At 36.8% G+C, this 22979-nt stretch overlaps 1 protein-coding gene across 4 annotated transcripts in view; it reads left to right on the forward strand.

Annotated features, from left to right (window-relative positions):
- The window catches only part of ZNF385D (zinc finger protein 385D), a 1382400-nt gene that overhangs the window by 1221380 nt on the left and 138041 nt on the right, over positions 1-22979 (forward strand). For all 4 annotated transcript variants that reach the window (XM_044066958.1, XM_044066959.1, XM_044066960.1 and 1 more), the window contains one exon: positions 1510-1656. In XM_044066958.1, coding sequence (XP_043922893.1) covers positions 1510-1656 — 147 coding nt within the window. The remainder of the gene's footprint in view (positions 1-1509; positions 1657-22979) is intronic.

The raw sequence follows: 22979 nt of genomic DNA on the forward strand, positions 1-22979 counted from the left end.
TTGTCTATTTGTATGAGCTGTTTAGTTCCAGAGAGGTGCATGATTGATGTTTGCAGTTATGGCTGTCAGTTCAGAGACATTTCACATTTTCAGAGCACTGGCAAAGCAGATGTCTTGCTAGGCAGAAAAGTAATTTTATTATTGCTCTTGTTATAATTGTTGCTAGTATTTTTGTCATTCAGTGTTGTTTGTGTCCCTCTATCCCACAGGCTCATGGGTGGTACTCAGCCAATGGATCCGATGTATGTCAATGAGATTCATGACATTTCCCAGTCAACAAATGTTAAATAAATAAATAAAATAAATATTTTGAGAGCTTTGTATAGGCATTGCATTCTTTGTGTGATCAGTACTTGCATTTACAGTTTGAAATTTATTTTAATGGGTTAGATAATTGCATACAGATATTATTTATAGTATGTTATAGCATTTTCCTGACTCCTTCTTGATGTAGGTCATGTCCCTTCAATTAGATGTTTGAGTTGTACAGTCTTTTGCATAGTGATATGGAAGAAGACTCAAGAATGTTAGAGATAAAGATTGGTTGATGTGGTGCAGTTGAGTGTTTTTTTCATGGGTCTGACTGTGATCATGGATGTTAGTCACTGTGGGGTATGGTTTGGTTTTCTGGTGAGTCACTGAAGTCCTTAAATGGTGGCAAACAATAAAGTTTCAGATTACATGTCCTTCAGAGGGATCTTTCTAACACAAAACCCTTTATTCTAGCATCATTCTAAGTTTTCAGAGCAATAAAATGTGTCCCTACTTTTGGTTTTGGTTAGTGGTGTATAGTTTGTGGGCGGAGCAGTTTCTAGGGCTGTTCACAGGCTGGGAAGCAGCTGCAAGTAACTGTTTGCTGCACATATACAGTTTTGGCTGGAGACACTTAACTGTTGAATTTGCACTGCTGCTCGAGTCCGTGCCTCTCAAATGTACAGATTTGCTCAGTATGACCAGATTTTGGCACTTCATTTTGGTCTGATCCTCATAAAATTTGTGTATTTTTGGCCAGTCCTGAAGACTAGAATCACTAAATAATAGTACACAGCTGAGTTCAGATTACAGATCCTTCAGAAAAGTGTGCTAATATAAAGCCTCTTATCCTAGCATCTTTCTACGTTTATAAGAGGAATACCAAATTTGTCCCTAATTTTGGTCCTTTGTCCCACCATCATTTCGGCATTCTTCAAATTTCTTGAACTGAGAATTTGCAAGCCATGCTTGGGTATAGCTGTTATCTAGTGAGGTTGCAAGGTGGAGTAATGGTTATGCTGTTTGTGTCATAGATGCAGGGTTGTGAATTTCCTAGGTGTGTAAGAGGTGAGAGGTATTGCAGGGGCTGCGGGGACAAGTCAGTTGAGGTGAACTACTATGGTTTGGGAGTGGGCTGGTGGCATACTTATTGTAACAGGCACTGCAGCTACACAAGGGTGGTATAATCCAGGTATAATGCCCCCACATTCCAATTTTCATAAGTGCAAGGTACTTAATTTGTTTCTTCTTTTGCAGATGGCGATGGTACAGAATTTGAGGCAGAGATGATGAAAGTGCAAAGTTTGCATCAGCCAGTGACCAGAAGTAATTGGACTCGACAGGTGATGGAAGCTGCTGCTGTGGATGTTCTGGCCTCTGAAGTGGTGCACAATGAGGTCACAGGTAATGACAGTCTGTTCAGTGCTCATTTTGGAATGTCAGAGTTGGTGTGGTTTGGGAGTAATGTGGGGACAGGTAAGGATGAGATACATCAGGGGCAGAGTAAAATAGGAGGTGTGGCTGAAAAAGACAGTGGTTTGGAGGCACCCCTCTTTTGTGAAGAGGGACAATTTCATGAGGAGGTTTTTGGGGATGAGGAGAGTTTAGGTTTGATTTTGAAGAGCTTGGGGGTCATCCGAAAGTGGGGTTGAGTCAAAACTACATGAGGTTGTGTTGGACTTTGGGATCCAGCCTGGTGATTGGTTAGGTAAACAGACTCTGGGGCAAGTGGGGAGCTTTTGACCATCTCACATACCAATTTTAGTTAACGGAAAGACCTGGAAGAGGGAGTTTGTCAATATTTTGAATTAATTCCAAAACCATAAAATAAGCACAGGCCAGGCTCCAGGTTCTTCAATAAACTTCAGACACTTTTATTTGATCGTAAACAAACACAAGCGCTTTCACATAGATGCTTCTTCAGGTGTATATAATATTCAGTCTAAACACCCTTCTTATACTCTACACTCATAGTCACCTGATATCTTAAAAAATACTTAAAGGTGCACATTCCTCATATATAATACTTCATTTAAAATGCAAGACATTTTTAAATACAAATATAAATGCATATATACACAAATAAATGCATCCATAAAATTCAAAATATATTTAAAAATGTTTTATCTATGCAATGGTCTGTTTTTCACAATGGGTCTCACAGGAATGTGATCATTAAGACCATGTCCTACATTCGCCCTTAACCCAACTATCCTTTCCGCCTTTAAACTCCCTGTCCTTCACTATATGTCACCTCCTCTAAGAGTTGCAGCACAATTTCCTATAACTATAAACTTAAAAGAATGTCTCTCATCAGTCTGACAAACATGCTTTGCCAAAGCATTAAACATATCTTCTTCTTAATATGGTAGGTGTGTTCCCTAATCCTGTCTTCCAATTGTCTGTCTGTCTTCCCAACATAAAACTTTTGACAGAATTGGCAGACAGCCAAATATACCACATGGGTGCTGTTGCATGTTGCAGTAATCCCAAATTTAAACATCTCCCTAGTATCAGGGTGCTTAAAATCCTTACCAACCATCAAGTGTATGCACATTTTACATTTCCCACAAGGTTTGGTTCCCTCACTGCGTACTACTGGAATAACATCCCTTCTATGGCAGAGTCGTCTCTAACGATTTTTTATTTTTAAATGTAAACTGGGGAGTCTTTTTAGGTACTTACTCACTTCTCTATCATTAGCCAAAATATTCCAGTGCCTACTAATAATACTAGTATATTTTCTTATATTCCTTGAGTAACTGAGGCACATTCTCACCTTTTTTGTACCTTCATGATTCCAAACTTTTTGTATTTCATCCCTCTCATCCCTTTTAGAGAAGTATGGCTTAGCTTTAGTACCTCTAAGCCTTTTCACTTCTTCAATATTTTTATTCCCCATACTCTCATCATACCCTTTCTCTATAAGGTCACTACTTACTACCATAATCTGCTCTCCAAAGTCCTCTTCTGTTACATTTAATCTAGACGCCCTCAAACGTTGATTATGTGCTACATTTCTAAAGACATACCTTGGATGCATGCTTGTTTGATTTAACATATTATTAGTATGACATTCTTTCCTAAAGAGTCTTATATTCAATTTTTTGTCATCGTCTTTAAATACAGTGCATCTAAGAATTTGACTTCTATATCAGACCAATTTAGGGGGGGGGTTAAAAAATTAGTTGAATTATTAATAAATTGTACAAATTCCATTAGCTGTTAAGATGTTCCGTTCCACAAAAGGAACAGATCATCCACAAACCTTCAATAAAACAAGATATTTCGTGCAAAATTACTCTGTATTAGATTTTCCATTTCCCAATGGTGCATAACTGCATTTGCATAACTATTGACGCATGATGTACCCATCACAACACCATTACGTTGCCAATAAATTTCATCCCTAAATATGAATATATTATTTTCTAAAACTAACTGCAATAAACTTTCAACCAGGCTAATCTTATTTCTGGTGAAACCCATATGGTCAGTCATTAGCCTACTTACCATCCTTATACCTTCATCACTGGGTATAACAGTAAAAAGTGACACCACATCTAGTGTCACTAGAATAAGACTATCTACTACACAAGTTTCATTAACACATTCAAAAAGATCTCTTAGAAAATGTTCAGTATCCTTTAAAATATATAAAGATTTCTCATTTAACCTACGAAGGTTCTTTTCCAAATATATCGAAATGGATTCTGTGCACCAATTTCTCCCTGCCACAATTGGTCTCATTGGTGGTTTCTCCAACCCCTTATGCAGCTTAGGTAACCCCTGTATCATCGGAATAGTCGCATTAGATATAATGAAATATTTTAAAAGAGCTTCATGTGCCACTATAGCAATTGTTCTTAATGCTGTTTAGTCTTTACGGTCTCTCTGCAATTTCTTTAGTTATTGATAAACCTGTGAATGAGGTAATTAAAAATGCCTCAGTTTATGCAAGGAAACTGCTAGAAGTGAAGCTAAAGAAATTGCAGAGAGACCATAAAGACTTCCTGGAAGGGAATGTCTTCACTTGGCCCAGGGAGATGACCAACGAATCAGCAGCTGGTCTAGGATCCACCAATGAAACAACATTACAAACAATGGTTACTATAGTGGCACCTGAAGCCGGGAACACCACGCAACAGATGAATGGAAGCGGAACTGTTATGACCAAGACCATGGAACAGGTGAAATTAAATACAACGGATGCAGGAGCAAGATGAAGAACTTTCATTATAACTGCAGAAGTGCATTTTGAGGAGGAGGGTGGCACCTCCGCCTTTGAGAAAAGAAATGAAGGGTCATTGACTTTAGCATCTACCCCTCTACCAAGTCTGTTTATTCCATTACCCACCAGGGATCAATCAGGGAGCAGGGGAAACAGAAACCAGACAGCAGGGCAGCAGAGCGGGCGAAGTGTTACAAGGGCCAAAAGGAAACACGAAGGCAGTGCAGTGAGTCCTTACACTATAAAGAAAGCATTCATGAATAAAAAGAACTAGTTACAAATTTGTCTAAATATAAACTAACTGAACAGGAACTGAGTGTGCTTAATAGAGGGCTTTCATTCATTCCGACTGCTGACCCTAATATTGCTGATATAATATTTGATATCAAAATGTTCACAAGGAATTTAATGTTGAAAGTTATGTCTGAAAGTAACAGTGAGAGTGAGGATGTTATCTTCAAAAAACCCAGCTTGTTTATTCCTAAGTTGAATTAGTTAATAGAAGCATTTGAACAGAGTTGTATAGATGATGTATATAAAAAATGTTATGAACAAAAAATACATTTCAGAGTAATAAGAAATATAATTTAAGTAGGAAGGAGATTGAAGCCATGGTAGGGCTACAAAGTAATACAAGTATTATGATCAGGCCCACAGATAAAGGGGGCCAGATCATAGTACTGGATAGGACTATGTATGATGATATTATGCATAAAATGTTGAACAATGAGCATTTTTACGAAATAATTACTCTGTACAGGTGAAAAGAATGATGGAAAATGTTTATAATAATATACATGAACTACTGTATACGGGTCTCATAGATGAAGCTCTTTTAAAAAATGTCATTATATCTAATGCTACTATTCCGATGATACAGTGGTTACCTAAGCTGCATAAGGGGCTGGCAAAACCACCAATGAGACCAACTGTGGCAGGGAGAAGTTGGTGCACAGAATCCATTTCAATATATTTGGAAAAGAACCTTTGTAGGTTAAATGAGAAATATTTATATATTTTAAAGGATATTGAACATTTTCTAAGAGATTTTTTCGAATGTAATAATGAAACTTGTGTAGTAGATGGTCTTATTCTAGTGACACTAGATGTGGTGTCACTTTTTACTGTTATACCCAATGAAGAAGGTATAAGGAGGGTAAGTAGGCTAATGACTGAACATACGGGTTTCACCAGAAATAAGATTAGCCTGGTTGAAAGTTTATTGCAGTTAGTTTTAATAAATAACATATTCATATTTAGGGATGAAATTTAGTGGCAACGTAATGGTGTTGCGATGGGTACATCATGCGTCAATAGTTATGCAAATGCAGTTTTGCACCATTGGGAAACGTAAAATCTAATAATATCTAGTAATTTTGCACGAAATATCTTGTTTTATCGAAGGTTTGTAGATGATCTGTTCCTTTTGTGGAACGGAACATCGAAACAGCTAATGGAATTTGTACAATTTATTAATAATTCAACAAATTTTTTAAAATCCCCCCTAAATTGGTCTGATGTAGAAGTCAAATTCTTAGATGTCACTGTATTTAAAAACGATGACAAAAAATTGAGTATAAGACTCTTTCAGAAAGAATGTCATACTAATAATATGTTAAATCAAACAAGCATGCATCCAAGGTATGTCTTTAGAAATGTAGCACATAATCAACGTTTGAGGGCGTCTAGATTAAATGTAACAGAAGAGGACTTTGGAGAGCAGATTATGGTAGTAAGTAGTGACCTTATAGAGAAAGGGTATGATGAGAGTATGGGGAATAAAAATATTGAAGAAGTGAAAAGGCTTAGAGGTACTAAAGCTACTCTAAAAGGGATGAGAGGGATGAAATACAAAAAGTTTGGAATCATGAAGGTACAAAAATGGTGAGAATGTGCCTCAGTTACTCAAGGAATATAAGAAAATATACTAGTATTATTAGTAGGCACTGGAATATTTTGGCTAATGATAGAGAAGTGAGTAAGTACCTAGAAAAGGCTCCCCAGTTTACATTTAAAAATAAAAAATCGTTAGAGACGACTCTGCCATAGAAGGGATGTTATTCCAGTAGTGAGGGAACCAAACCTTGTGGGAAATGTAAAATGTGCATACACTTGATGGATGGTAAGGATTTTAAGCACCCTGATACTAGGGAGATGTTTAAATTTGGGATTACTGCAACATGCAACAGCACCCATGTGGTATATTTGGTTGTCTGCCAACTCTGTAAAAAATTTTATGTTGGGAAGACAGACAGACGATTGAAAGACAGGATTAGGGAACACACCTACCATATTAAGAAGAATATATGTTTAATGCTTTGGCAAAGCATGTTTGTGAGACTGATGAGAGACATTCTTTTAAGTTTATAGTTATAGGAAAGTGTGTTGCAACTCTTAGAGGAGGTGACATATAGGGAAGGACAGAGAGCTTAGAGGCGGAATGGATAGTTAGGTTAAGGGCGAATGTAGGACATGGTCTTAATGATCACATTCCTATGAGACCCATTTTGAAAAACAGACCATTGTGTAGATAAAACATTTTTAAATATATTTTGAATTTTATGGATGCATTTATTTGTGTATATATGCATTTATATTTGTATTTTTTAAATACATTTTAAAAATTTCTTGCATTTTAAATAAAGTATTATATATGAGGAATGTGCACCTTTAAGTATTTATTAATGTTTAGGTGACTATGAGTGTAGAGTATAAGGGTGTTTAGATTGAATATGATATACACCTAAAGAAGCATCTATGTGAAAGCGCTTGTATTTGTTTTCAATCAAATAAAAGTGTCTGAAGTTTTTTGAAGAACCTGGAGCCTGGCCTGTGCTTATTTTATGGTTTTGGACTTGTATTAATTTTGTGCAGAGGCCTTTGGATACTGCTGGTTTGAGTTTTTTTGTTATATTTTGAATTAATTGATGTGGATGGGATTTGACATTTGATGAAATTTGAAACCACAAACAGTAGAGTCTTTTGTCAGTTTTAGCAGTCTTGGAGCAAAGGATGATAGATAGATTGTGGCCAAGGACATGGGACAACTGGGTGTTAAGCTTCATTTGTTACATGACTGTTTGGCTGGAGACGGATACTGCCTTTGGCCTTACCACTCTTGGCCTATTTTCCCATGATCTATGAGGCACAGCATCTATGGGCAGGGAATGCCTGTTTGTGGTATGATCAGAGGTTTTGGGAAGCAGAAGGTGAATGACCAGTCACCACAATGGGATGTGAGACATCCTGACATTTGGCTAACCACTATGGTCGATAGCCTTGGAGCAGTTTGGAGGGAGGTTAAGTTACAGGGGGGTCAGAAAGTGGGCATGTTGGGCCTTTAATGTGTGGTGTTGCATGTGGGTGGTATGTATGTTTTTGTACAACTGTTTGAAGTGTGCGGTTACACATTCAGCTGTGCCTGTGGTAGGCAGGAAGGAACTTTGGTTAATTTGAGTTCACAGTAGCCTGAATTGGGTAGGTTACATTTATCATTTCCTGGATTTCAAGATAGTTGAGGTAAGGGAATTTTTGGGTGCGGCAAATTTGGCTTTTCATGGATCAAAGGGAAGACCGGGGGATGCACTTTCCCATTAATGTACAGGTATTGTGTCAGATGATCATGCAGTTTCTTAATTCAGTAGTTGCAGTCGAATTAATAGATTTTTTTGAGAGATTTTCTATTAAAATCAGGGGTGGGAGGAGAGGGTTCAGTTTGTAGGAATCTGCATTCTCTTGCAGGGGAAGGAAGAGATTTTGGAAGCCTTGGTGAGGAAGGAATGGCAGGTGGGTTGGTTGCTGGTTCTAGTTGATTATTCTCCTTTAACATCATTAAGGATTCTCTGTTGGTATTGGTTCCTAAGAACTCAGCAGGGAATTTCATTTTATTCACCATTGGTCTTATCCCAAAGGGAATTCTGTGTATGATTTTATTTCGGGAGATGACCCAAAAACCACTTATATGTCTCTGAATGATGCAGTGCAGGTCATTGGGGAGGTTATATTGGTTGGTTAAGGTAGATAATGAATCTGTTTTCATTTATTACCAGTTTGAAATGAAGAGTGGCTGTTGTTGGACAGAGTGGTTGGATTTCAGTTTTACTTTGATCAGGCTACATCGATGGGTTGTGCGGTGGCCTGTGATACTTTAACATGTTCAGCATTGCTTTCCACTGGATTTGGCAGCAGTGTGGGGTAGCCAGAAAGTGGTACATTATCTGGATTACTTCTTAAGAGTAGGTGAAGGTTTGACAGAGCATTGGAAGGTATGTGTGTGTTTTTGGGGATGTGTGAGGAACTGGGAGTTCTGTTAGCTAGGCAGTATTAGAAAACTCAAGCAAGGCATTGTTCTCTGGGATTGTTAGTGGATGCATACCAAGGTTTGTTTTGTTTCAAAGAAAGATTTAGTGAGAAAATCCATGGGCAAGGTGTGGATTATGGGTTAGTCCATCCAGTTTGTTCCTTTTGTGAGTTAGTGGCCTTTTGTTGAAAGGGGGGAATAGCACGTATAATCAGGCAAAGATTAATTAGTTGCTGCAGGTTGATTTAGCATTGGAGTTGCCTTTTTTGGAACAATTTAATGGAATGGCTTTTGTCAGGCACATTTGGTTGCTCAAAGGGATTTGCAATTTTTTATAGATGTGGCAGGAAGTATTGGAATGGGGGGCTTATTTTAGGGGGGTGACTTGTGGCTTATTGACTGGTGGGATGGAAGAATGATTGGAGAACAGATATTGACTGTTTGGAGTTAGTTCCAATTTGGCTGGTGTTGAAGGTCTAGGAGTAGAAGTTTCAGGGGAAAAGGGTTACTTTTCATTTGGTCACTATGGTAGTGGTATGAGTGCTGGTGTTGAGAGATGAATGTCAGGTTGGCTTGGAATGATCAGATGCTTGTTACAGGAATCCTGGGCCACTTTTAAAAAGAAGGTTTATGGTAGGGCATTGCAAGATTTTATTAAATTTGTGTTGCAGCTGCCTGAGGAGGAATGTGTTTGGTGGGAAAGAGTGTTGTTGAAATATTTGGTTCAGGCCTGGGAACAAGGTAAGGCAGTTCAGTCAGTCAAGGTGGCCTTAGCTGTGATTAGTATAGTTGCACCGGTGGCAGGGTTACATGACTTTACTAAATCTTGGACTGTGGTTTGTATGTTGAAATGTTGGGGTAAGGCTGATAGTGTGAGGAATAACAGATTATGTTCATTGAGGTATTTATAGAACAGGGCATTGAGATGTCAATGGCAGGGTCCAGTTTGGTTCAGAGAGGATGGAGTACACCTGACTGATTTTGGTTTCAACCTCTTTAATGTACTCTTAGGTTTGTTTTAGAGGACTTGCTGAAGGTTTTGGAGTGAATGAGGGGGAACAGCCAGTTTCAGGCTGGTTGGCGGAGAAGATAGGCCGGCTTGGTTCTGTTCTGGTGTTGGTTGTTTAATTCAATGAGTTGGGGAATGAAAGTGAGCAATGGGATGCTGCTTTATAAGTAAAAGTAAGTGAGTGGAGGTGAGGAAGCTACATATTTGTTTAGGTTGAGCAGGGTTACTCTGCCCAAGTAAATGGATATATGGATGTTCATGCTGTGATCAATAAATTAAAATATTGTTCAATAACATTAACAATCGCACATAAAATAATATTAGCACTCCATGGTGATAAGATAATAGCACCTACTAAATAAATTCATTATTTGCATAAGTAAACTTTTTAAAATCAAAAAGTTTTATGTATAGTCATTAAGGAAATCTGTGCACTTAATGTCAAACCAAAATGGCCTAAACAAATATTGTGCTCTGTCTAGCTCTAAGCCAAGTAGTCAAACAACAGAAAAAAAGTATTTATCTTCCTAAAAAAATTCTGCATCATTGCTTAGCAAACTTTGAACAGTTTATTAGATCAAAACTTTTTCCATGTAATCACGTGTTGTGGATATATAAAATACAGACAGAAGGAGAGAGAAATGTCTGTTGCAGAACATATCCATATTAGTACTAATGCACGAACATATTAAGAATCAGTCATGAAATTTATGTGATGAAATTTGGAAAGGAAGAAGGCAAAGAAAGGAAGGAAAGATTTTCTGAAAGCATTCAAAAACAGTAAGGATTTCATCCAGTACTCATAGATCATGTAGTGAGAAACAGAGCTGGGTTGTAAAAATATATTTACCAGCACACTAGATAGATATGAAAGATTGTTTAACATGTATGAAACCTATGAAAAGTGGTGGCAATTCAGTCTTTAATTAGCAGAGTGGGTAAACTGTAAGAAATTATCACCTAGTACACGTTTTACATTTAATCTGACAATTAATAAATGTCTCATTGTTTAGGTATCTGCTTGAATGCAATGGCTACTCATTTATATAAGACTAAAATATCAAGAAAAGAGACCAAAATCGCTAGTTAGAAATTTGTTACCTGCAAAATTCAAGGAAGATTATCTCCCAAAAAAGTATACTGACACTGTCTTAGAGATGCTGAGAGGAAGCACTAATTACGCTGTCTTACTAAAATAATTCAGAGAAGACACTGATTTATAACTCCATAGATGATTCATAGATAATATCTTCTGTCAAACAACATCTCCTTTCTCTAGAACATATCGGTCAATCCTGCTGTAAATTTGTGGATACCCATTCAGTCATCCAGTTTATGCTCAAAGGACAATAATGAGTCATACTGCTTGACATGCAGGGGAAGATTATTCTAGAAATTTAGGAGACACAGGGTTATAAACCTGTCCCTACATCAAGTTTTGTTTATCTGTTAGTGATGATTTGGCTCCCTGTTTCTAGTATTACTGGGAATATTGTACTTTTGGGGAAACAGGAAATCCAGGGCAATCAGGTCTCTAATAGGCACAGTAATTAAGAAAGAGATCTTTCCTCAAATGTCTACAGGACACTGCATAAAGGGATAGAGCTTCAAGCCTCTCCTGGTAGCTGAGTGACTTTAGGCCTGTGTTCTTTTTGATTAGGTGCCTTTGGGATCTTTCTCATTGTTTGACATGCTAATCGAGGTACATCCCAAAGGAAGTGTTGTACTCAATAATCAACCAGATCAATACTTAGTATATGGGAGTGACAACCTTTTTAGACCTTGATGATATTCCATTGGCAATTAGCTGAGATAAATAGAAGGATTCCCTGACAACTGTCATCACATGATAGTCAACAGAAAGGAACTATCAATCCAAGTACCTAGGTCCTTAAGCATGTGTTTGTTTTGTAGAGGTGTGTTGTCCAGACAGTATAATGAGATGAAGGGTTACCTACCAAAACTAATGATACCTGCTTTAGAATTAAGTTAAAAAAAATTTGAAAGACAGTAGAATTATTCTGTTTACAGATAGTCTAATGAAAAGTTGAAAACTGTGATAAAAATATCACATCAGTTTGACAGCTGCATTACCCTACTAAACTGTATTGGTATATATTTATAATTGTGTAAAACTGAGGGACTCCATTTTGCCTATATTTGGTCAGTACATTTCATTGCATATCTTGCTGTGCCTGCCTGCAAAGATAGATAGATAGATAGATAGATAGATAGATAGATAGATAGATAGATAGATAGATAGATAGATAGATAGAAAAGTAGTTGAACTTTCTCATATTCAGTGAACAGGATTAAAAATCAATAAGCCTAAACAGTGACAAGATAGTAGAGTAGAACAAATCAGAAAATAATTCCACTTTATTGATACAGGGTCATTAATGCCACACTGAACAGTAATATATAATCAAAATTATGATTTTTTTTAAATGTATGACTATAAATGCCGATTAAGGAAGCAGACTTGTTGTCAATCTACAGATTTATCCATTACTGTAGTAGTCTAGAGCCATGGTAGAAAGTGAATGCTTATTTGAAGCTTTTAATATTTCCAAAATGTCTCTGTATATGAGCTTATTTTTAGCTTTCCAGTTCAAGCAAGATCTTCTACAAGCATCTCTTAGTATTTCCAGATGTGGTATGATTTTTCACATGACAGGACATATCCAAAAATAAATACATAGCAAGAGAGTGAGTGAGAGAATGAGTGATCAAGAGAAATGGATAGCTAGACAAGCACAAAGAAAAAAGTGATAGAAAGATACCTTGATATATATATATATATATATATATATATATATATATATATATATATATATATATATAGATAGATAGATAGATATAAATGTTATTGTTTGACTGCATGACTCATTGATTCATATATTCACACAATGGTTCAGAGTAGAACTAAAACTTTGTAAAAATCTGCAGTCCAAATTAATACTATCATAAAACAAGGTGATATGTACATATATAATTATCTCCCCCTGTAGGAGGTCAACATGCTGATTAAGTTCATATTTTTGTAATGTAATTTTACTACACATAATGGCATATCTGTCCCCCAGAAATGTATGTATCAAAGTTTATATCACAGAAAAGGTGGTGAATGAATAGAAGTATATTCCTAATGACATAGAAGAGCCAAAAACAGTAAAACAACGTAAGAATTTAAGAAACTTGAAACAATTCTTATAAAGATGAACATATAAGAGGGGGAAGGATATCTTTTTAAGTGAGATCTGTTTTTATCCAATAAGGTGTGAAATGAGAAAGTCATATAAGTTATATAAACAGTCATCTTCCCTAAAATTCTGCACTCAAAACCAAAAACTGTAACTACCTGTTAGAATGTTCCCAAGACTGGAAGCTAAACATATCCTAAAAAACAAACAGAAAAGGACAACGGAAGAAGGAGCTTTTTGACACTCAAGTTCAACCTAGTACAATTTTATTTTAACCACAAACCAGTTGGTTAAGCAGTCTTCATCTGTGTATCCCAGACTTTATCAGAACCAGATAACTGAAACACAGTTCTGCACTATGTGCGTAGATCCCACTGTGAATGTGGGTGAAGGTGCCCAGATTAATAAGCATATATTAGTGTAAAATGAGCACTGGAATTGACACTGGTACCATCCTGGATGTGGCACTAAGTCCTGATTATCCTGCTAGGCACATCCTTCCATTTTTATGATGCTATTATGTAGGCCAAAAACAGCTGTGGAAATTGCAGAGTTGACATTTTTCCCGGCACTATGCTAGCCTGTCATGTAAGTGATATAATTAAAGTTTGTTTTACACTGGGTATAATCTAACACTGCACCAGCTTCTACCTATATAAGCCTAGCCAAAAAGGTAACCTGGCTTTCGCCACCCAAGAAAATTATTTTTCTGTGGCCCATTTGAGCAGAGCCACAGAAGTGATCCCTGGGGTGAATTTCCTATTCCCCATCCAATCATCAAGATTTTTCTTGAAGAGTGCTAATAAAGAGCTCTATTTGACATAGATAGGTAGTCTGTTCCAGAGTATGGGAAGTCTCTGGGACAGGAATCTATCCCTCCAGCATGTTCTGTTTATTGTGGTGACAAGGTTTAGGTCCCTAGAGCATGTAGCTTGGAGGGATTGGGATTTCTTTAAGTGGAGCATGTCCAACAACTCTGGGTTTGACATAGTTTTGTATGTTAGGCAGAGATCGCCTCTGAGTAGGTGATATGCGATGGAGTAAAGCTGGAGTTTTTTGAGACGGTCTGCATAGGGCATCTGTTTGAGGCCAGTAATCTTCTTTGTGAGGTATTTCTGTGGCCTTTCCAGTTATTGTAGATGTCTTGTGAGGTACATACCAAAAGGGGGCATTGTACTCTATAATGGATCTAATGAGTGATGAGTAGAGGGGAACAATGACCTCTTTTTTTCTGGATGAGAATCCTTTTGTGATGAGGTGAGCCACGAAGAAAGATTTCCTGACCACTATGGCGATGTAATTATCAAAGGAGAGGCTACTGTCCACCTGTGTCCCAAGGTCTCTTTTCACACTTTTGGCATTAAGTAGACTACCACTTATGTGGTAGTTCATGGGTACAGAGTTTTTACCAAAGGGGATGACAATACACTTTTTGGCACTGAGCTTCAGGCCATGGCTTTGACACCAGCCATCTGTCTACATGAGGTCTTTTTGTAGTATGTCCACATCATTAGGAGTTTTGATTATGGCTCCTAGTTTGCAGTCATCTGCAAACTTTGTTAGCCAAAGACCTTTTGTGTTAGCCTGTACTTCAGAGACGTAGATACCAAACAGGAGAGGACCACTTTCACAGTGTGGGTTCTGTCCATGAACCAGTTGGCAACCCATCTTGTGACATAGGGATTTATACCTAGTTTAGTGAGCTTATCTATAATTCTAGAGTGGGGGATGGTGTCGAAAGACTTGGTGTGATCTAGATAAGCTGTGTGAACCACCTTACCCTCATCTATGGCTTTGGTGACTGCTTCAAAGAAGTTGATCAGGTTTAGGAGACATGATCTGCTTTTTACATACCCGAACTGGATAGGGTTCAGAGTTTGGAGATTACCAATGTCTTTGTTTATGAGTTCCATGATGATACATTCCATGTCCTTGCAGACCAGGCTCATCGGGCTAATGGGGTGGATGTTCCCAGGGTCTGTCGTGGCTCCCCCTTTGTGGAGTGGGCTAACCATCATGGTGTGCCATTCAGTGGCACAAAGCCTGAGGTGAGGCTATGACTGAACATGATACTTAGGTAGGGTGCCAGTTCATTCTGTAGTTCATGTAGAACGCAGCCTTGGATATTATCAGGTCCCATGAATGCTGTGTTCTTGGCTTTGGAGAGTGTGTTTTTTATCTGTGCAGCCGTGATTACAGGAACTTTGCATTTTTCCGGTATAGAGATGGGCCCTCTAGGGGGTGAGAGGGGGGTAATGTTAGCACTGAACCTATCTGCCAGCATGTTGGCAATATCAGTTAGTTCTGTATATTTAGTGCCATTGTGCTGTAACTCAGAGCAGATCTGAATGTTAGCATCGAGATTCTTGACATAGCTATAGAAAGCTTTGTGGTTGTCTTTAGAGTCAGTGGCAATTTTGTTTCGTAACTAACTTTGGAGGATTTTATGAGGGATCTCAGCTTCTTGCTGAGGTGGACCAGGTAGTTCTTCCAGTCATCAGATTTTACTCTTTTTTGCAACAGGTCCATATATAAATGCACACACACACACACACACACACACACACACACACACACACACACACACACACACACACACACACACACGCGTGTGTGTGTGTGTGTGTGTGTGTGTGTGTGTGTGTGTGTGTGTGTGTGTGTGTGTGTGTGTGCATACACAAACTCAGAGATCTCTGTACCTAGGTGTATACTACAAGCTACCACAATCTCAGTCTTTTTCACAAATTAAATTGCTCATTTGTAATTGCATTTTGGTCCAAACTTTTTGGAGTGTCAATTTCAAATTTTCTGTAGTGTACCAACTAGAAGGAAACATTGCTATTTTCCAAGCAAGAGCAAGGGCTGAAATGATCGATGTTAGTACACACAAACCCATCAAACAGAAGTCAGGTCTACTAACATAAATCTATCGTAAATAGGACCTATACAACATGGAGAAATGTGGTAACATTTCAATGTATTTCTAAGCGAAGAGCATCCAACAAAATTGATGACTCTAGTGTTACTATTCCACGTTCCATCTAATCATTTTTATTCTGGCATTTCCACAACTGTGAGCAAGGGATAAAAGAGACTTTACCCACATTTGCATGTATAGGTGATCATAGGGTGGGCTGTAACATGACTGTCTATTTAAATGTGATGCTGTTGTTTAAGAGGGAATATTCAATGATAATGTTAAAGATAAAAGATGATGTGAAATTCCATTAATTTTGGATAGCTGGTCAGGCAATTAAGGACAGCCAGATATGCCAAGAAATCTCTTTACTGTACAGCTCTACTTCTGTTGTTTTATATGTGCAGCATATCTGCATGAGACAAAACACTTGTAATGAAGATTTCATTTATCTAGAACACAAACATGCAAAAGAAATGACCCATTTTATTAAGACAGTGAATGGGAGTTTACAGTTGTTGCTTTCAGAATCCAACACTAGAAAATACCAAAATAATTCCCAAGTTTGCGTATTTCCTTCCCATTGTACATTTAGCTTTAGATTTAGACATACAATGTCTATACAAAGGGAATCCATTTTATTTGATTCTATATATTTTTTTTAATTATCTATATTTAATATATTGGTCCCAGACTTTATTCCATAACTTCTGTGTGTGAAGCAATTTCATCAGCGTAAGTGTCTCAGCCCTGCATGGAATAATAAAATGTAGCTAACAGGCTATTTTTTTAAATGGTTTTCTTGTTACTTACTATTAACAGAGATTTGCATTGAACCTGAGAACATACAACTAATTATGAATATCTGCGGGATGGTTTAATGAAATGCACAATGAAAAGTTAATAGCAAAATATAATATAGGCAACAAAAATGCCTGCCCTGCTTTTACATGACTGCAGCTATCATTTTAGATAGTGTTTGGATAGAGATGTATAGGCAAACTGGTAATGTGTTAAGCAGTATAACCAGAAGTGCTATAATTCAAATTCATTATAAGCCAACTATCTGAAACAGGCCAAAAAATGATATAGAGCAGTGCAAACTCTGAACACAATATCATACCAGGAGACTAACCTCCTAGTAAATAACAAGGGATGCATGGGGGACAAGGAGGCTTAGTTAGGTTTTCAATATTTTGAGTTTTAGATATTTTGTGTTTTAATTTTTTTTCACCATCTAATCAATGACATATATAGAGAGAGCTATAGCTATCATTCTCTCTCTCTCTCTCTCTCTACACACACACAAATGTATAAAGACATTTGGAGATTAAAATATTAAAATGCACAACAGTTGGGAAAGAGAAAACTCCATGTTCAGTATTTTATGTTTTAGACATTTGTTTATCAAATGGCATGGAACCACACACACACACACACACACACACACTTATATATATATATATATATATATATATATATATATATATATATATGTGTGTGTGTGTGTGTGTGTGTGTGTGTGTGTGTGTGTGTGTGTGTGTGTGTACAGATGTACCTTAGCAGGAGGTGTGGTGCTTGCAACAATGTTTATGCATGTGGACCCCCGCAATGTAAGGCTTTACTCCCACACACACCCTACTAATAGTATATACAAACTTAAAGAGCTACACAGCAATAGGGAAAGGGTATATACCTTTCCCTGATATAAGTTCAATGTTGTTGATATTTAGTGCTTAGATGATGTTTAGCTGTCAATATTAAAGACGTTAGATTTTTTTTGGGGGGGGTTAATATTTATGTTGTCAATATCTGTGTTTAGATATTTAGAATACACACATATATATATATATATATATATATATATATATATATATACATATATATATAGGATGTAAGGGAGATTTATATATATATATATATATATATATATATATATATATATATATATATATATATATAAACACTTTCAAATGGGCCTTTCTCTTCTTCCTAAATCTCTTTAACCATTTCCAGCAAGCTTTGGCGATATCTTCCATATAGTAATGCAAATGGGATAAATCCTGTTGATGCTTGGTGCATGTCTCTCACAGTAAATTAGAGGTAAGGAAGTTACTGATTCCAATTCTTGCCACTTTGTATTTTGGTTTATTTTAGTATACACTTCAGCTCTCCACTAACATCAGTTTGACTGTGGCACACAAGTTCTTAACCATTTTACTTTAAAAGTCTGGCAAATTTAGTATCTTACACTGGGCCTAATTTTCAGTCCTTAGTGTGTATTTCTTTGGGTATTCCTGACATAAAGTAAAGTAGCACTAGCTCTTTGTCTATAGACTTAGCAATGACTTTTCAAAGTGCTACTGCTTCAGAGTAAACAGTAATTACCATAGTATACTGGCAGCCATTCCCAAGTTGTAAAAATGGACCTACAAGATCCATGGATAAATTTGCTCAAATAAGACTATAATAATATACATGGGTATTAACAGATTTCACAACCCAGGATGTGGTACATCTTTTAACATTAAGGGTACATTACACAGATATTATCAATGTGTTTTATTACATCTGGAAAACAAACCCTTACTAAGATTCTAGCTTTAGTTTTGTCATACCTAAGTGCCCTCCAAAATATGACTGTCTACCAGTTTTATCACAAGTGTTATAAACATTTTTGAACTAACACACCATACAATAGTTCTTCTATATGTTATTCAACCTGTAAAGTAACTTAATCTTTAATTTAAAATATGGGAACTGCCATTCACCTCACTTGTCTTGTCAGGACGGAGTAGACAAACCAACATGGATTATGTTCAAGCAGCTTTATTATGTACAAACACATCAGGAAACGAGGTAAGTATCTAAAATAGACTTACAAACAGAATGACTGTTTCTCATTTATGTTCGCTCTCTGACTGCACTCTCAAAATGGCACTGAAGTTAGCATGTGCCTGGTATTTATATGCACATTCAGTTCTTAGAAATACTTCTTAAAGGTACCACGCACACATAAATTCTACAGGAAAGAAGAGGGGCCACTGTGCTCCTCTGTGTCTCCTTCTACTCTGGCAATGTTAACTCTGGCATTACTTAATGTAGTGTTCTTGCACTGTGCTCTCTTAAACTTTTCATCACTTACTGGCATACCTGCTCAGGCAAGAGCACTTTCATTACTACACCAAAGTGAGATGGAGGGTATAGGCTTTTCAGTAAAGTATATAGGTATAGCAATTCATGCTAATAATTTTTTTCTGGTTTTGTGTTTGTCAGGAGCTTAGCTTCTTACTTACTTCTGTTCCTTTAAGTACATGCTCCTAAAATTCATTTTTCTAAGTAGTCCTTTGTTTTATCCTTGGGGAGGGAAAACTAGGTTTCTTTTCAGATTCCATTTCTTCTCTTGAGTATATCATTAAGAGTGTTTCCCTTTCTGTTTCCACAAAGGCATCCTTCGCTACTTTATGAATGGAATCTTTTCAAAGGGTTCCACAGTTTATCAAGCTTATCCCTTACTAAACACTGTGGTAACTTACTTTACTAATATAACAGCTATCTTTTTCTAGCAACATACATGTCTTTTATGTATCAGTTTCTGTAGTGACTTCTTTCACTAATAAATATTACAACTGAGTTTTTCTAGTAACACTGATTTTCTTATGCCTACTACCTAAAGCTACAGTTCAGGTCTTTTTGAAGTTTCTACACATATGAATTTTTCTTTATCAAGACTGTATATTTTTAAGCGTGATGGGTTGATGTTACCTTTTATCAGTCATATTTGGAGTAGAAGTGTGTTTTCATATTACTATTTAACGCTAATACCCCCCACCTCTTCCCCACTCAATTCTTACTAGGAGTTCTTTTCAAAGTGTTTGCTTTCATTAATGTGTCAGACTGCTGTTGAGGCTGTCTTCTTCTATTTTTATTAGGAGTATTTTCTTTGTAACAGCTGTGCATTTTAATAGACTGTCAGACCGCTGTTATCCTCCCCTTTCGTACGAAGAGTGTATTTGGTGCTGTTTTCATCAGTTTGGAAGACTACTGCTGCTGTTGCTGCCATCTGGCACTTTTATTAAAGATTTATTCATTACTGTATTTTCTTAGTAGTCTGCCAGGCTGTTGCCCTTCTCACACTCTTATTAGGAGTATATTCAGAGCTGCTTCTTTTACTGCTGTTACCCTTACTCATTCGTACAATGAGCATATTCTGGATGTAAAGCTGCTGCTTTGCCCTCTGCCAATTTGCCTGAAGTCTATTCAGAGCACAGAATACCTATTTAACTCTATCCCTCATAATTTATACACTGCTTTGAACTTGGAGGTCTACCCAGACATTACAACATGTGTTTGATTATAAACTAAAGCAGGATGCAGCACATTATTCAACAGGAGTTTTAGGGTGTTCTTTATTATCCCCCAGAATACGGCACTTACACTAAAGTTATCTAATAAGTCTAGCAGTGTGCCCAGACAATAGCAATCTTTTCAAATCCTTTCATTTTACCAATACTGCACATTTGGCTGGCTTAGTTAAGACAGAGATGAAATATGCTGACTCCAATCTTCTAGTAATTCTTTTTTTCACACTCTATCGGTAATGTTTCATTATTAATATGCTGCTTAGGAATCACATTTCTGAAAGGCCCAACATTCACAGTTTTATAACAAAATGATAGTGTAATAATCAGTTATTTTTTCATTACTAGCAGGTTGGATAAAAATTACATTTTTGTCAGGCACAGCAGTTATTTTCTCATTCCTAACGCCTTGGTTAAAAGTCACACTTTCTTTGGGTATTACTGGTTAAATTTTGCAGTGTCCTTCTTGCACATTTAAATCCTATCATTTTATTTATCAAGGTGTCTGTGCTTTTTTAGCTTCATGCTTAAGCTGTTTAATTTTAAAGAAGGATTCATTGGCTAATAGTCTTTTCTTTAGTCTAACCAACCAATTTATCAGTCTTCAGCTCCTGTGGAGCTTTTTGAGTTACCTGTCAATATCAAGGTGCAGGTACTCCATGACTATCAAAGCCAACCATCAACCAAAAAAGCAAAAATCAATAAAAAATTGTTATACTTGAACAGCAAAAGAACTTTATTCCATGGGTTGTTAACGCTTTCACGTCTACTCTGGGCGCTTCTTCAGACTTTAATAAAATACTTCATCACTTTTGTATTTAAACACTTATCAATTAAACAGTTAACCAATGAAAGCCTTTGTATGAATACATAACTATAAAAAGTCAGAAACTTCTAAATAGATAAAAAGTCAGAAACTTATATTGTGAAAATTAAAAATTCAAAATTCAACATTGACACTAAAATGGATGTAGTAATAGATTATTACTGTTATTAACATTTCAAATGGCAAATAGCATATGAATATTTAAAAATACAAGAACATATAAAAACAGCATGTAATAAAAACATTTCAAGTGTATGAAACTACTGAAAAACTTCTAAAAATACATATTCCTACTAACACCAAGAAACATGAAAAAGTCAAATGTATAGCAATAAATAACTGCTAATGCTTCAGATGATGACTGACAAGAAAGGGTTTTAAAGTAACCCTCTCATTGAGGCCATGTCCTTCCTCTGCTTTCATTCTGATGATCCATTTACATTCTTCCCTTTCAGTGAAGTTACTTACATTGCCTAATCTCAATGTGGTGTGTATCAGTTCAATAACTAAGAACTCAAAGGTATGTGTGGTGCCTTGCGATAGAACAAGTCTAGCCAGTGCGTTCCTGTCATAAATGCTCTCTAACCCTTTCCCTCAACGTTCTATTCGTCATACCGATATAGAAAGCCTGGCATTTGGTGCAGATGGCTAAATAAACTATGTTCCTTGTCCTACAGTCTGCATAATGATCGAATTTATATAGCATACCTGTGTCCGGGTGCCTGAAGGTATTCCTGCCCAGTATGTATTTGCACCGATTGCAACTGCGACATGGAAAGGTACCCATTCTAACAGTAAGTGGTTGATTGTGAAGTCGCCTTTCATAACATAACATGTTCCTTAAAGATCTAGTATTCTTATAGGAAAAACTGGGGTGAGGACCTACAAGTGCTCTAAGCCTATCATCCAACTGTAGGATACCCCAGTTCTTTCTAATGACATTAGTAATACTCTTATTCTTGTTGGTATATGAAAGTACCATCCTCTTTTTACTTCTAGTAAATGGCCTGCTTTGTTCCACTTGTTCACTAGTTGCTATCCTAATGTAGGGTCTTGTGTCTTCATTGCGTTCTGTTTGTTGCAGGACTATCAAATCATTGTCATGATAACCCATTGATTTAAAGTCAGCATCTAAGCCTATCAATTCATTCCTATATGCTGAATCATCACTTGTTAGGCGTGAACAGAGTGCTGCTTGATTCTTAACAATTTTCTTGTGTATGTGGGGGGTGCATACTATCACGATGTAAGTATGTGTTCTTTCTACAGGGTTTCCTATAAATGTTGGCAGTGAAACACCCATTATGCTTCCTGATGTTAACATCTAAGAAGTCAATCTGGTGACATGATCTCTCCCCAGTCAGCCTAAGAAAAGATGTGGTGTTGTTGATGTAACTTAAAAACTCATCTAAGATAGTAACATCACCACTCCAAACAAAAAACACATCATCCACAAAACGTTTATAATACTTGAGGTGCTGTGAATAAAACTCATTTCCAAAGATATACATAGATTCCCAGTAGGCTAGTATAAGGTTTGCATAAGAATTGGCACATGAAGTGCCCATCGCTACCCCTGAAGTCTGCAGATAATAACCATCACCATATAAAAATACATTATTTTCTAACACTAATTCCATCAGCATGGTGATCATAATCACTTTGTTGTTAGTCATGCCCTTCTCTAGAAGAAAAAGCCTCAGGAAGTCTATCCATATATCATTAGGTATGCAGGTGAATAAAGACTGAACATCTAAAGTCATCATAATGTCATTCTCCAAGTATGCTTTTTCAGCAGCACTCTCAGCTAGAGATTCCAATAGTTGTTTAGTATCTCTCAAAATGGAGAAGGTAGAATCAACTATAGGTCTAAGTTGCTT

The sequence above is a fragment of the Protopterus annectens genome, chromosome 3.part1 (assembly GCF_019279795.1).
Source record: "Protopterus annectens isolate FY-2018-M chromosome 3.part1, PAN1.0, whole genome shotgun sequence".
In the NCBI taxonomy this organism is placed as follows: domain Eukaryota; kingdom Metazoa; phylum Chordata; order Ceratodontiformes; family Protopteridae; genus Protopterus; species Protopterus annectens.